This window comes from Filicampus tigris, chromosome 11 (genome assembly GCF_054856515.1).
Source record: "Filicampus tigris isolate MCC_2025a chromosome 11, RoL_Ftig_1.0, whole genome shotgun sequence".
Lineage (NCBI taxonomy): Eukaryota > Metazoa > Chordata > Actinopteri > Syngnathiformes > Syngnathidae > Filicampus > Filicampus tigris.
Window position 1 is genome coordinate 1779020 of NC_141227.1, and position 15981 is coordinate 1795000.

The window sequence follows — 15981 nt, forward strand, 5'->3', positions numbered from 1 at the left end:
AAGACCTTTATGAACAAGGGAGCTTTATGTCTTTCTCCGAGCTTTCTGGGAAATTCACTTTACTCAACTCTCACCTCTTCAGGTTCTTTCAGACGCGCCATTTTTTTAAATCACAGAATCCCATATTCCAGAGCCGTCCTCCTGAAACTTTGATCGATTCGTTACTATCTCTCGACCCGAAAAAGAAACAGCTGATTTCTAACATTTACGGTCTTATTGGCACTGCGGTAGCAGAGGCCCACCATCTGGTCCAAAGGAGTCCTGGGGAAGGGAATTGGGTACCTCGATACCCGACGAGTATTGGCAACGGGTGTTACACTTAGTGCACTCCTCTTCAATTTGTTCGAGGCACGGCCTTTTACAGTGCAAGACTTAATTTATTGGCACACCATTTTTAGTTTTTCTGGGTGGCATTTCTCCTTTTGTTTAGTTGTCCTTCTGGTAGCCTTCCGTCTTCATGTCGTTCAGGCCGAGCATGTCATAAATCCCACTACACGAATCTTAAATAATCTCAGATTTTTCTGAATACAAACGATCAAATCAAATCAAATTTTATTTATATAGCACTTTTCACACACAAGATGCAACTTAAAGTGCTGTACATTAAAAACATCAAAATACAGCATAAAAAGAGAACCCGCTCCCACCTTCCCTCCCTCCCTCGCAGTATACACAAAGACAGACAACCACAAGCACACTTGCACTCACTCACTCACACGCACGCATACACAAACGCACACACATATAACCTTAAAAAGAGACATGGCAGGGCAGAGAAACCATATGAGGAAAGAGTACCCAAGGGGAGCTCGTCCACGCTGAAAGGGATGACAGCCCATGGCCACGGGTAGCACCACCACCTCAAAGACCCCCGGGCCACCGGGGCAGCCCATAAGCATGGCGCACAGAAGGCAGCCACACCTCCCAGCGCGGAAAAAGCATGCATCAGCACCTCAGTGTTAGCCTGAGAGAGAAATGGGTGGACTCTGGCAATATTCTTAAGATGATAAAAACCGATCTTGGTTACATTTTTTATATGAGGAATAAAACTGAACTCTGAGTCAAAAATAACGCCCAGGTTCTTTACACATTGTGAGGGTTTAACATCTAGTTATTTTGGTAAAAGTTTTTCTCTCTGGTCGATAACTAAAACCTCGGTTTTGTCCTGATTGAGCTGTAGGAAATTTTCTGCCATCCATGACTTAATATCTAAAATACAATTTAAAAGGGTATCAATAGGTCCTGTGTCATCAGGAGACATGCTAATGTACAGCTGTGTGTCATCAGCGTAACTGTGAAAGCTGATGCCGTGTCTTCTGATGACATCCCCAAGGGGTAACATATAGAGATTAAAAAATATTGGACCTAAAATTGAACCTTGGGGAACCCCACATTTAATTTCATGGGTTTTGGAGGAACAAGTATCCATGCTTACAAAGAAATATCTGTCTGTGAGATAGGAGTAAAACCAGTTAAATGCAGTACCGGAGATGCCCACTAGGTTTTTAAGTCTGTTTAATAAAATTTGGTGATCTACTGCATCGAAAGTGGCGTTAAGTCTAGTAGCACCAAGACTGTGAATTTTTTCACGTCTGCGGTATACCTTATATCGTTTAATATCCTTAAAAGGGCTGTCTCTGTACTGTGGTTCTCCCTTAAACCAGATTGATATTCCTCTAAAATTGTGTTTGTATTTAGAAAATTATTTAACTTGAGAAAGACCAGTTTTTTCTAAAATCTTACTTAAAAATGGTAAGTTGGATACTGGTCTGTAATTGTTAAAAACGCTGGGGTCCAGCTCTTCTTGAGAAGGGGCTTCACCACCACCGTTTCGAAGGCGGCGGGGAAGACACCTGTCTGAAGAGAGCAATTGGCTATATTTAAAATCTGTTCCTCAAAAAATCCATGAAATGTCTTTAAAAGAGATGTGGGAATTGGATCTAGAAGGCAGGTTGTTGGATTTACTTGGGATAAAACTCGACCAAGTGTCCTTGCATCAACCAGGGCAAAACTTTCCAGTGTTTCCTCAGGTAAAAATGACTGTCCAAGTGTATTAAAATGTATGTTTTGACAGGCTAAAAGACTGGACCTTATGTCATCGATTTTACTTCTGAAGTGGTCTGCAAAGTCCTCACAGAGAGCGTCTGTTGGTCTCTGTGGGGACTTATTAAAATTGGAGTTGGTTAAAAGGTCGAAGGTGGAGAAGAGAAATCTGGGGTTGTTTTTATTAACTGAGATGAGGTTTGAGAAATAGTAAGTTCTTGCCTGTTTGACTATTTTATTGTAGGATTTGAGTTGTTCACGTAATATTTCATAATGCACTGTAAGTTCAGTTTTTCTCCACCTCTCCTCTGCACTCCATTTTCTTTTATGTCTTGACTGCATCATCATTCCACGGGGGTACATTCTTTATTTTTATAGTTTTGGTTAAAAGTAGAGCCGCTAAATCTAATGATGATTTAAGATTCTTATTAAAATTGTCAACAACAAAATCACATGGTGCAGGTAAAATGTCAGAAGGAGTGCTCTTTAAAATCTCGATCAAATTTGCAGCCACCTCAGAAGATAGGTAGCATTTCCTCACTGTTCTCATCGGGGCTGCCTGATGATTAAAACAGGCGATGTTAAGATACACACAAAAATGGTCTGACAGCCAAGTCAACAACAGAGGATACACCGACAGACAGCCCGTAGGTTACAACTTTGTCTAGATGCGTCTAATAGATGCAAGTTGTCTCCAGCAGACCATTCCCATAAGTTCTGGTCCTGTCCCAGGCTTGCCACATTTTGGGAAGAGATTTTCAAAACAATTAACACGGCCTATGGCATGATTACCACCCCTGAACCTTTTGTGGCTTTGTTTGGCGTCCCCCTACATCCAGTAACTTCGAAATTTACGGGCAGTTCTTGACTTTTCTACCTTGCTAGCTAGGCAACTTATATTACTTAACTGGAAACTCCCTCGACCTCCCTCCCATGACAGGTGGGTTAAAGAGTTGCTACCCTCTATAAAACTTGAAAAACTTCGGTACTCCCTTAAAGGCTCCCTGGCCGCTTTTGAGGAGACGTGGACACCTCTTTTAAGTCATTTAGAAGCTCTGACATCTCTGCCTGATTGTGACGACTGAGACAACAATTCCCCCTGATTTTTTCATTTTTTTGAAAATTATTATTCTTTTTTAATTTATATATATATTTTTGTTTTGTGTTGTTTTGTTTTTGTTTTTTCTTTTGTTTTTGTTCTCCAATTGAGTATATTTGTTAACATCCTTCCTTGAATGTGTTTGTTTGTTGGATGGCAGGCATAGGGAAGGGTAAGGGAAATGGCGAGGGAGGGAAGGGGAAGGGAAAAGAGGAGGGAGGAAGGGAAAAAAAATCTTTGGAGGTATGACCTTAACCCACTGTGTTGTTATCTCTTGTGATTTGTACTCCAATAAAGAAAGTTATCCAAAAAAAAGAAATAGTGACTCAATGTGCTTTGGAAGCCTGCCTGCTTGCTTTGACAGCCTTGTCCCTCACTCAAATCTGTCCCCCAAACAACAACAACTCATTATTTTCCTACCCGCGCTCGCCGCAGCCATCGAAGCCTCGCCGCGAAAAATAAACTAATGAAGGACTGCAGACGAATGGCGGGGTCTATGCGTAATCGGTATATTTTTAAATTTTTCCCATTATTCCTCAACTGTCAGCAAAACGGGCATCGGTCAGTGACTGATAGATGGACCGGTCTGTCACCTTGACGAAATAGCCTGCTCTGATAATTCATATGTACACATGAGTGCTGGCAATAGATAGTATAGGCAGCATAGTTATGTGACACTGCCTGATGCAGGCTGAAAGGAGTATTCTTCAAGTTACTAAAGTTATCATGGGAGAAAGGTCACTCTTTCCTCTTTTTCCTTTTTGTGGAGGCACAGGGGACAGGTTTCTGCTGCCAAGGGGAAATGTTCCTTATTAGACAGGATAAACATCAGCAAAAAAAATCTGAGTCCCTATCGCAGAGGTGAGTAATTCAGGTCCTTGAGGTTTGTTGTCTGGATGTTTTATATGTATCTGCTCCAACACACCTGATTCAAATGAACTGATCATTGAATCAGGTGTGTAGGACCAGGGAGACATACATCCAGGATACGGGCCCTCGAAGACCAGAGTTGCCCACCTCTGCCCTAACTGAATCAGGAAGTTGGTCAGTAATGCAAACTCTGCATCGGTCAGTAATGGTGAAAGTGGAATTGATAAGGAGAATCGTTAGACAAGTGAACAAACAATTCCTAGAAGTAAAAACGGGCACATCTTAAATATTTGTGCCAGCACAAGTACCGAATTTTCCGGATTATAAATCACTCCGAAGTACAAGTCGCACCAGCGATAAAATGCATAATAAAGAAGTAAAAAACATATAAGTCGCACTGGAGTATAAGTCACATTTTTGGAGAAAAATTATTTGATGAAATCTCCCCCCCAGAAGCCAAGTTTTCTTCGTCTCATAACGCTAATACATGTGTCCATATAAATCTAATTAATAAAATTGTGCGCTTGGTACACGTCATTTCCACAGATCTACGATGGTAACATTTAGCTAGGATTCACACATGTTGCATTACAAGAAAGTTACGGTAAGATAACTTTAAACTCACCAAAACGGTCGTAGATCGATTAAATAAGTCTTTTATTTATCACCGACGATGTAGAATGTTTCCATGTCCCCAAAGGTGTATATGTATTCGGTTGTAATCTCTCTGTTCGTCTTCTCCGCTCTCCGCTCGTACATGTATGACTGATGCAAGACCACAGCCAGAGGCACGGCAAGTGTCTTAAAGGAACAGTGCACTATTTTGTATAGATGTATTCATAGAAAGTCAAATTGTCTTTTTATCATACTATTTTAATTACTTATTTAACAAAATATTAGATTTTAACCGTTTAAATTATTCTTGCATTTTAATAGCTTTTAGAATTTATCTTTATGTTTCTTTATGTGGGTTACAATAACATGTGAAGTGATATACAGGTAGGGTGACCATATTTCCCGATTTGCACGGGACTGTCCCGCATTTTAATGATTTTTGATGCGTCCCGCAAATTGACTCGCTGTCCCACTTGTCTGATCGGCAGGCACCAATTTTCAAACGTGCGTCTAAAATTAAGACACACGTTTACTAAACGCCTGTGTGCTGAGAGCAGACAACACACAGTGTAGGCTATTATGGGGGTGGGTCTCGGGCTGTGTGTGTGTTGGAGGGGAGACTGTGAAAGGCAGGGGTATGCTGTCAATCAAACAGCCGGGTGCACATGCAGGCAATAGTTGTTGTTACGCCTACCAAAAACAAGCATTTTAGCGACGCGTTCCATACATTTGTGATGAATTAAGGAAAATAGAGGACTCTAAGGAAAGTAAGAAGACTGCAAGGAATATGAAATGCAGTTACAACAAGGACTCGGAACTCATTGTCCGTGGGTGAAGCCAGATAAAGTCAGATAAAGCTTTCTGTGAACTTTGGGGCTGCTGTTGCTGTTATGGAGAAAACTGAAAGACTTGAGTTGTGATGGACATAACCGAAAGTGTGATGATAAGCGGTATCAATAATAGAAGGATGGATAGTTGTAGTAGCCTGTGGTTGTTTGGATTGTTTTTGTTCCTTTAGTAAATTGTTACTGCACTTCATGCTCTACATGTTGACTTGAGATTTGACATGGTTTTATTGCATGCATGTACTGAACAGATTCTTTCCTAACAGTGCCTTTTAACATGTCAGCAACTTTGCTGATTAAAATGGAACAGAACCAAGAGAAAATAAACAGTACTTATCTTTCCAGTTTGTCGGTTAACGTCCACCTTTTATTGCTCTACTTCCACATACTACCTAATGCATAACCTAGTGCGTAGCGCCCTCGCCTGTTGAACTGCTTCACCTGCAGTCACATCCTGTTAATAGCAATTGTATTGTAATTTCGGTTAGCGTGCCCCTAGCGATGGAAGAAAAATCCACAGAATAGCCGCACCTTTTTATAAGCCTCATGGCAAAACCCAGGAAAAAAGTAGCGGCTTATAGTCCAGAAAATACGGTAATAATCCATCCATCCATCCATTATCTCCCGCTTATCCGAAGTCGGGTCGCGGAGGCAGCAGCTTCAGCAGGGAAGCCCAGACTTCCCTCTCCCCAGCAACATCCTCCAGCTCTTCCGGAAGGATCCCAAGGCGTTCCCAGGCAAGCCGGGAGACATAGTCTCTCCAGCGTGTTCTGGGTCGTCCTCGGGGTCTCCTGCCGGTGGGACATGCCCGGAACACCTCACCAGGGAGGCGTCCAGGAGGCATCCTAATCAGATGCCCGAGCCACCTCAACTGGCTCCTCTCGACGCGGAGGAGCAGCGGCTCGACTCTGAGTCCCTCCCGGATGGCCGAACTTCTCACCCTATCTCTAAGGGAGAGCCCGGACACCCTGCGAAGGAAACCCATTTCGGCCGCTTGTATCCGAGATCTTGTTCTTTCGGTCATGACCCACAGCTCATGACCATGGGTGAGTGTAGGAATGTAGATCGACCGGTAAATTGAGAGCTTCGCCTTTCGGCTAAGCTCCTTCTTCACCACGACAGACCGATACAGGGTCCGCATCACAGCAGATGCTGCACCGATCCGCCTGTCGATCTCCCGTTCCATCTTACCCTCACTCGTGTACAAGACCCCAAGATACTTGAACTCCTCCACTTGGGGCAGAATCCCATCCCCGACCCGGAGAGGGCACGCCACCCTTTTCCGACTGAGGACCATGGTCTCAGATTTGGAGGTGCTGATCTTCATTCCGACCGTTTCACACTCGGCTGCGAACCGCTCCAGCGAGAGTTGGAGATCGCGGCTTGAAGAAGCCAACAGTACCACATCATCTGCAAAAAGCAGAGATGCAATACTGAGGCCACCAAACCGGACCCCCTCGACACCTCGGCTGCGCCTAGAAATTCTGTCCATAAAGGTTATGAACAGAATCGGTGACATAGGGCAGCCTTGGCGGAGTCCAACCCCCACAGGAAACGAATCCGACTTACTGCCGGCAATTCGGACCAAACTCTGGCATCGGTGGTACAGGGACCGGACAGCCCTTATCAGGGGGCTCGGTACCCCGTACCCCCGAAGCACCCCCCACAGAACTCCCCGAGGGACACGGTCGAACGCCTTCTCCAAGTCCACAAAACACATGTAGACCGGTTGGGCAAACTCCCATGCACCCTCGAGGACCCTGCTGAGGGTGTAGAGCTGGTCCACTGTTCCACGGCCAGGACGAAAACCACATTGCTCCTCCTGAATCCGGGATTCGACCTTCCGACGGACCCTCCTCTCCAGCACCCCTGCATAGACCTTGCCGGGGAGGCTGAGGAGTGTGATCCCTCTGTAATTGGAGCACACCCTCCGGTCCCCCTTCTTAAAAAGGGGGACCACCACCCCGGTCTGCCAATCCAGAGGCACTGTCCCCGATGTCCACGTGATGTTGAAGAGACGTGTCAACCATGACAGCCCCTCAACATCCAGAGCCTTTATGAACTCCGGGCGGATCTCATCCACCCCCGGGGCTTTGCCACCGAGGAGCTTTTTGACTACCTCGGTTACTTCAACCCCAGAGATAGGAGAGCCCACCTCAGAGTCTCCAGGCTCTGCTTCCTCAGTGGAAGGCGTGTCGGTGGAATTGAGGAGGTCTTTGAAGTACTCTCCCCACCGACCCACAACGTCCCGAGTTGAGGTCAGCAGCACCCCATCTCCACTATAAACAGTGTTAATGGTGCACTGCTTCCCCCTCCTGAGACGTTGGATGGTGGACCAGAATTTCCTCGAAGCCGTCCGGAAGTCATTTTCCATGGCCTCCCCGAACTCCTCCCACACCCGGGTTTTTGCCTCAGCAACCGCCAGAGCTGCATTCCGCTTGGCCAGCCGGTACCCGTCAGCTGCCTCCTGGGTCCCGCAGGCCAAAAAGGCCCGATAGGACTCCTTCTTCAGCTGGACAGCATCCCTTACCGCTGGTGTCCACCAGCGGGTTCGGGGATTGCCGCCACGACAGGCACCGACCACCTTGCGGCCACAGCTCCGATCGGCCGCCTCAACAATGGAGGCACGAAACATGGTCCACTCGGACTCGATGTCCCCCGCCTCCCCCGGGACGTGGGAAAAGTTCTACCGGAGGTGGGAGTTGAAACTCCTTCTGACAGGGGATTCTGCCAGACGTTCCCAGCAAACCCTCACAATACGTTTGGGTCTGCCAGGTCGGACCGGCATCTTCCCCCACCATCGGAGCCAACTCACCACCAGATGGTGATCAGTTGACAGCTCCGCCCCTCTCTTCACCCGAGTGTCCAAAACATGCGGCCGCAAGTCCGATGATACGACTACAAAATCGATCGTCGAACTGCGGCCTAGGGTATCCTGGTGCCAAGTGCACATATGGACACCCTTATGCTTGAACATGGTGTTCGTTATGGACAATCCGTGATGAGCACAGAAGTCCAGTAACCGAACACCGCTCGGGTTCAGTCGGGGGGGCCGTTCCTCCCAATCACACCTCTCCAGGTCTCACTGTCATTGCCCACGTGAGCATTGAAGGCCCCCAGCAGAACGATGGAGTCCCCAGGTGGAGCGCCCTCCAGCACACCCTCCAAGGACTCCAAAAAGGGTGGGTACTCTGCGCTGCAGTTTGGTGCATAAGCACAAACAACAGTCAGGACCCGTCCCCCCACCCTCAGGCGGAGGGAGGCTACCCTCTCGTCCACCGGGGTAAACCCCAATGTACAGGCGCCAAGCCGGGGGGCAATAAGTATGCCCACACCCGCTCGGCGCCTCTCACCCTGGGCAACTCCAGAGTGGAAGAGTGTCCAACCCCTCTCGAGAGGACTGGGACCAGAACCCAAGCTGTGCGTGGAGGTGAGCCCGACTATATCTAATCGGAACCTCTCAGCCTCACACACCAGCTCAGGCTCCTTCCCTGCCAGAGAGGTGACATTCCATGTCCCAAGAGCTAGTTTTTGCTGCCGGGGATCGGACCGCCACGGTCCCTGTCTTCCGCCGCCGCCCAGCTCACACGGCACCCGACTCCTTTGGCCCCTCCCACCAGTGGTGAGCCCATGGGAAGGGGGACCCACGTGTCCTTTTCGGGCTGAGCCCGGCCGGGCCCCATGGGTGCAGGCCCGGCCACCAGGCGCTCGCCATCAAGCCCCACCCCCAGGCCTGGCTCCAGAAGGGGGCCCCGGTGACCCGCGTCCGGGCGAGGGAAATCGTGGTCCGTTAATTTTATTCATCATAAGGGGTCATTTTGAGCCGTGCTTAGTCTGGTCCCTCACCTAGGACCTGTTTGCCATGGGTGACCCTACCAGGGGCATAAAGCCCCAGACAACGTAGCTCCTAGGATCATTGGGGCGCGCAAACCCCTCCACCACGATAAGGTGACGGCTCACGGGGGGTACGGTAATAATCATTTTCTTAATCATGAATTCAGTCTCAATCAAAAATAATCGTGATTATTATTTTGTCCATAATCATCCAGCCCTAGTTCAAATTTATCAACTTTGGCACAAAATATTCAGACCTCTGCTAGACAGCTAAAGAGGAAGAGGACAACCAAAGCTTTCATGAAAATGAACAAAAATTTATTCACCAGAAGCACATCTTATCCTCGCAAGGGCCGCAGGCGTGCTGGAGCCTGTCCCAGCTGGCTTCGAGCAGTAGGCCGGGTACATCCTGAACTGGTTGCCAGCCAATCGCAGGGCACACAAAGACAAACAAACAGTCGCACTCACAATCACACCTAGGGGCAATTTAGAGTGTCCAATTAACCTACCATGCATGTTTTTTGGAATGTGGGAGAAAACCCACGCAGGCACGTGGAGAATATGCAAACTCCACACAGGAAGGCCGGGGCCGGATACAAACCCACGACCTCTGCACTGTGAGGTGGACGTGCTAACCAGTGCTAATCTTACCGAAAATATTTTTGGGAAAAAAATAAAATACGTGGACATAAAATCCTTCTTTTATGTATTCAAACTTCCATAATTAAGTGCCGATAGCACTTTAACAGATTCTGACAGTTGAGGAGAAAAATTCAAAGTGTTATCTTCAAAAAGATGCCCTGCGACTGGCTGGCGACCAGTTCAGGGTGTAGTCTGCCTTTGCCCATTGACGGCTGGGATAGGCTCCAGCAACTCCCCGCGACCCTGTATAGGATAAGCGGTTTGGAAGATGACATGACATGACATGACATCTTCAAAAAGAGACCAAAACCATGCTGATACTCCAAATGGTTCAAGTACAGCTTCAAATTTACTTTGGATGCACCTTTTTCGCCATTCAGGTAAAAATGCCAAGTGGAATTGCAAAGCGTTAATATTGTGTTTGTGGAATATGAGTTAATAGGGGTGTAACGGTTCACAAAAGTCACGGTTCGGTACGTACCTCGGTATGGGGGTCACAGTTCGGTACAGCAATAAGTCTCAAATGCATAAAACTAGGTTGTTTTTTTTAAATTTACTTTTAACAGAGAGCAAGTTGCAATTCAATTTGCTATAAAACAAAAACATTCCCTGTTATAAAAGCACAAAATAGAATAAAAACTTGCGCATTAGGGTTATTCATAAATAACAATAATAATGATGAAAAAGATTAAACACAGGAAAACACCCTTTCTTGTATGGATAGAATGAGGTTGCAGATTAAATCAGGTAGCACTTGCCAATTAGTAACTTGAACTTCATTATAAGAGCAGCAGAGGACAGCTCATGCTCCACCACGGCTCTTGTGTGATTGCTGCACATTTAAAAACATTTGAAGCCCGGCTCCTCAGTCCGGTAAAGTTAGCAACTGATTGGCACATTCGGAGTTGTCGTTTATTTTTGATAGTTTGTTTTCTTGTCAGTGCTTGCTATTTGTTGACGGTCCCTGGGTGCACGGCTCAGCAGAGGCTGTTGAAAAAGCACAAACGCACCTTAACTGCTGAGACCACAAATTGTGTTGCTTAAATTCAAGTTGTAGATTTTCGGCTACCATACATAGATTGTAAAAAGCCATCGTTTGCGTTGCAATGTTATTGAACGGACAACCCCGATTGTGCCAATCTGGTGCTAACTTTACATAACTCGGCTCCTCGAGTACAGCATATGGGCACATAGATGTTGCTAAGTATATGCCGATTGCTTCAGTAATTTCTTCGGCTCTGTCTGCTTTCACTTCTCCAGACTTGTTAAAAGTTGCGGGGATAAGTTGTGTTCTGCAGGTTTCTTTTTTCTAATCCCGGTAACTGTATCGGGGTGATGAAATGTTCCCATACGGCTGATTTGTATAGGGCAGAGGGCTCCTCTAGCTTCGTACGTATTCGTCGTATGACTACGTGCGCAGAGCTGAAGCCCGTACCGAGATGGGACAGGATGAATACAAAAACCGTTACACCCCTATGAGTTAAGCATCAAAATCCACCCGTTTTTAGCCATCTCTTGGGGCGGCCATTTTGTCACTTCTGTCGCCTGAAAATGACATCACACACCCTTAGAGTTCAGATAATGACCAACAATAGCACAGCTTCAGAAAATAGGTGAGCCGTGATTGGTCGTTTTCTGAGCCCTGAGGGCCTGTGATGTCATTTTCAAGTCGACAGAAGTGACAAAATGGCCGACCCCTTGAGATGGCTAAAAACGAGTGGATTTTGCTGCTTAACTCATATTTCATATTAATCATATTGCCTTGTTTCAACTAGTGGGCATGCATAGAAAAAATAGAATGTTCGTGAAAAAATATGTTTGGGTTGACTTCCCCTTTAACTGAATTGTTCATGCAATAGGTCACATTAAAGGTGGGGAGGAAAAATCTGAAACAATATCATGACATCACTTGAGGTGTGTGTGTGTAGACTTCTAAAATCTGTTGATTTTGTTAAAAAATCTGTGTTGATCTATAGATTCGGATTTCAGGCCAACCAGAGGGTAAATGTATTTGTTGAGTTTAAAACCATAATTTTCAATACTTAAACTGATTTGTATCCCTAAATATTGAATGATTTATAATGTTGTTTTCTTTTCAGGAGGAAACACTGACTGCAGAGTATCAAGCCCAGTCTTCTAAAACAACACCAATCAATCTCACTAACCACTCTTATTTCAACCTTGCTGGACAGGTAAGACATGTTAGAGGACCTATTTTATCAAATGTTCCTACTTTTAAACAGTGATTTGATTCTTCTTAGCAGCTAACTACTCAGAGGTGCCAACTGTTACGGATTGTCCGTATTTTGTTCGGGAAATCACTGAACGCTAACTGGTTATTCCCGTAATACTGATTGTAACAGGTATTTTAAAAAAATCCTGGGTCACATAATTGCGCAAACAGGTTGAAAATGAGCAAAAAGAGTTAATAGATCATAGCCCTGTATTTTTGACAATCTGTCAACTGCAAAAATGGTATGTCATGTCATGTCATGTCATCTTCCAAACCGCTTATCCTATATAGGGTCGCGGGGAGTTGCTGGAGCCTATCCCAGCCGTCAATGGGCGAAGGCAGACTACACCCCGAACTGGTCGCCAGCCAGTCGCAGGGCACACATAGACACTGTCACTGAGCGGGAATCGATCCCACGCTGCCCGCACACAACTCAGGCGTGTGTACCACTACACTATCAGCGGACGCAAAAATGGTATCATTACTCAAAGTAGCCCTGGATGTAGAGCGCAGTTCAAGGTGTGGCTCAACTTGGGGCGGACCTAAACGTTTGACTCTACCCACACAGATTTTATGCGCCTTCTTTTTCTTTTCTATTTCCTGGGTGGTTTTAATTATGCGCCGTCTTCTGACGTCACGCCTATTTTTTTAACACTTTATTGAACATTAAAAATTACAAATCCTCAACCCTCAGTCAGTTGAGGCGGATAACTGAGCTGTTTGACTGAAGTGGTCGAAAGAGCCACTCGACATCCATTCTGGGCAAACAGGGTTGTAGAGCCATGGAATCTTGTCAAGCGTGTTCAGGAGCCCTGAAAATGGGACTGTTCACGTTTGTTCTGAGTGTCTAGCCCAGGGGTCTGCAACCTTTTTCAATCAAAGAGCCATTTTGACCCGATTTCCATGGAAAAGAAACACTGGGAACCTCAAACAAATTTTGACATCTGAAATGAAGGTTGTATATATAAACTTGCGAAATTGTGTTGCCTTTGAAATCTATGCAGCCTATCCATTTTTCAGAAAAATACATTTTATTTATAAATGAAAACATTTTGAACTCTAACAAAAAAAATCTGAGTTGAAAGGTCTCTTTTAAATGAATTAAAAAGATTAACTTAAATTATCCATCTAGCAAACGAAAATGCCATGAGCCGTCATCCTGGCTTTCGCAGCGTGTAGACTTGACCTGAATTGAAAAGTACTTTAACGAATTGGTTTATCTGTGTTGTCGTCGAATTTGTGTTTTGCTGAGTTGTGTTATTTCTGAGATTAATTAATGCATCGCGCAGCTCGCTGGATGAGAGGGGTATGCGAGCGAGACGGGGTGGAGAGGAGGACGATGAAGGCAGAGAGCTGTTGTACTTTTTGACGGAACGGTTGTACTGTATTGGCATTGGCTGCGTCCCACAGTAGCGTCTTGGACTAATAAAAAAGCCTTATAACTAAACTACATCTGACGGCATGTTCATGGAGAGAGAAAGAAAAAAGAAGGTGCTCCATGCGGGCGGAGTGAAACGCTTAGGTCCACCCCACGGTGAGCCACGCCTAGAACTGTGCTATGCGACCAGGGTTTACTCAGCAGACGAGTCCAACGTTGGCCAAAAGCTCATGATTTGAGGTTGATCGCCATTAGCCTTAATAGATTAATATCAGCGGCAAGGAACAAGGGCAATGTGAAGCTTCATCGCCAAATTATTATGTTCAATCATGAGACAACAACTGTGGTCTAACAAAAACCTGATTCATCATAGACAAACAATCGCGGGTTTGCGTGTCCCAGTGATCCGAGGAGCTAATTTTTCTGGAGGCTTTATGTCCCTGGAAGGGTCACCGATGGCAAACAGGTCCACGGTGAGTGACCAATCATAGCATGGCTCAAAGACCTTTTATTATGAGTAAAAATATCGGACGTTTTCCCTTATCCTGATGTGCTACACGGGGCCCCCCTCTGGAACCAGGCCTGGATTGGGGGTGGTCAAGGGGTCGACACTTTTCCACGCTGGAGTTGCCCAAGGTGAGAGGCTCATAGCAGGTGTGGGCATACTTATTGCGCCCCAGCTTGGTGCCTGTTTACCTCGGTGGTTGACAGGGTAACCTCCCTCCGCCTTTGGGTGGAGGGACGGGTCCTAACGTTTGTTTGTGCCTATGCACCAAACAGCAGTTCAGAGCACCCACCCTTTTTGGAGTCATTGGAGGGTGTACTGGACACCACTCCCCCTGGGGGATCTCATTCTGCTGTTTTTGGCCCGTGGGACTCCAGAGGCAACTGACAGATACGGGCTGGCCAAACAGAATCCAGCTTCGGCGGTCGCTGAGGCAAAAAGTAAGGCGTTGGAGGAGTTCGGCGAGGTCATGGAAAATGACTTCCGGACGGCTTTGAGGAAATTTTAGTCCACCATCCGGCGTCTCAAGAGGGGGAAGCAGTACACCATTAACACTGTGTATAGTGGAGATGGGGTACTGACTCGGGACGTTGTGAGTCGGTGGTGAGAATACTTCGAAGACCTCCTCAATTCCACCTACACGCCTTCCATTGAGGAAGCAGAGCCTGGAGTTTCCGAGGTGGACTCTACTATCTTTCGGTTGAAGTAACTGAGGTGGTTAAAAACCTCCTCTGTGACAAAGCCCTGGGGGTGGATGAGATCCAAAAGGCTTTGGATCTTGTGGGACTGTCCTGGTTGACACACCTCTACAACATTGCATGGACATCGGGGACAGTGCCTCTGGATTGGCAGACTGGTGGTTCCCCTTTTTAAGAAGGGGGACTGGAGGGTGTGTTCCAATTACAAAGGAATCACACTCCTCAGCCTCCCCGGTAAGGTCTTTTCAGGGGTGCTGGAGAGGCGGGCCCGTCGGGAGGTCGAATCTCGGATTTAGGAGGAGCAATGTGGTTTTTGTCCCGGATGGGGAACAGTGGACCAGCTACCCTCAGCAGGATCCGCAGAGGAGTTCTTCCAAACCAGTGTGGTGTTTGACCGTGTCCCTCAGGGAGTTCTGTGGAGGGTACTTCGGGAGTACGGGGTACCGAGCCCCTCATACGGTCTATTTGGTACCTATACTACCGATGTCAGGGTTTGGTCCACATTGCCGACAGGCTGTACTTTGTCACCGATCTGTTCATAACTTTTATGGACAGAATTTCTAGGTGTAGCCAAGGTGTTGAAGGGAGTCCGGTTTGGTGACCTCAGTATTGCATCTCTGCTTTTTGCAGATGATCTGGTACTGTTGGCTTCTTTAAGCCGTGATCTCCAACTCTCACTGGAGCGGTTCACAGGCCAGTGTGAAGCGGTTGGGATGAAAATCAGCACCTCCAAATCTGAGACCATGGTCCTCTGGTCCAAATCTGAGACCTGGAAAAGGGTGAAGTGCCCTTTCCAGTGTGTGAGAGAGAGACAGATCAATTTCTATAGGTTGTCAGCTCTGACTACTACGGTGGACAGTTTTATAGTTGGATACATTGTATTCATAAAACGTGATGAAATGCAAGCAATAAGATTTATTCCTCTGTGGATTTGCTGTACACTTCCATTTGTGATTCAAATGTAGGTTTTCAGATGCAATTAATATTTTTACCATTGGGAATTAGGTATAGCACAGAGCTGACTGTCGCAGGTCATTTATCATGATATTGCTAATCAAAAAATAAATGAGAAAAAAACAAATTGCACTTGAAATTAGATAGATGGTCTGAATGGAGACAGAAGAAGTACTGTATATATATTGCATAATGTCTAATTCACATTCAGTTGATGTGGTTCTAGAGAGCTGAAAACAGAGACCCAAAGCTTGTAGTTGATACG

The 15981-nt window shown here is 46.2% G+C and overlaps 1 protein-coding gene across 1 annotated transcript in view; it reads left to right on the forward strand.

Annotated features, from left to right (window-relative positions):
* The window catches only part of galm (galactose mutarotase), a 36508-nt gene that overhangs the window by 13537 nt on the left and 6990 nt on the right, over window positions 1-15981 (forward strand). Inside the window, exon 5 of the mRNA XM_086046062.1 lies at window positions 12048-12140. Coding sequence (XP_085902188.1) covers window positions 12048-12140 — 93 coding nt within the window. The remainder of the gene's footprint in view (window positions 1-12047; window positions 12141-15981) is intronic.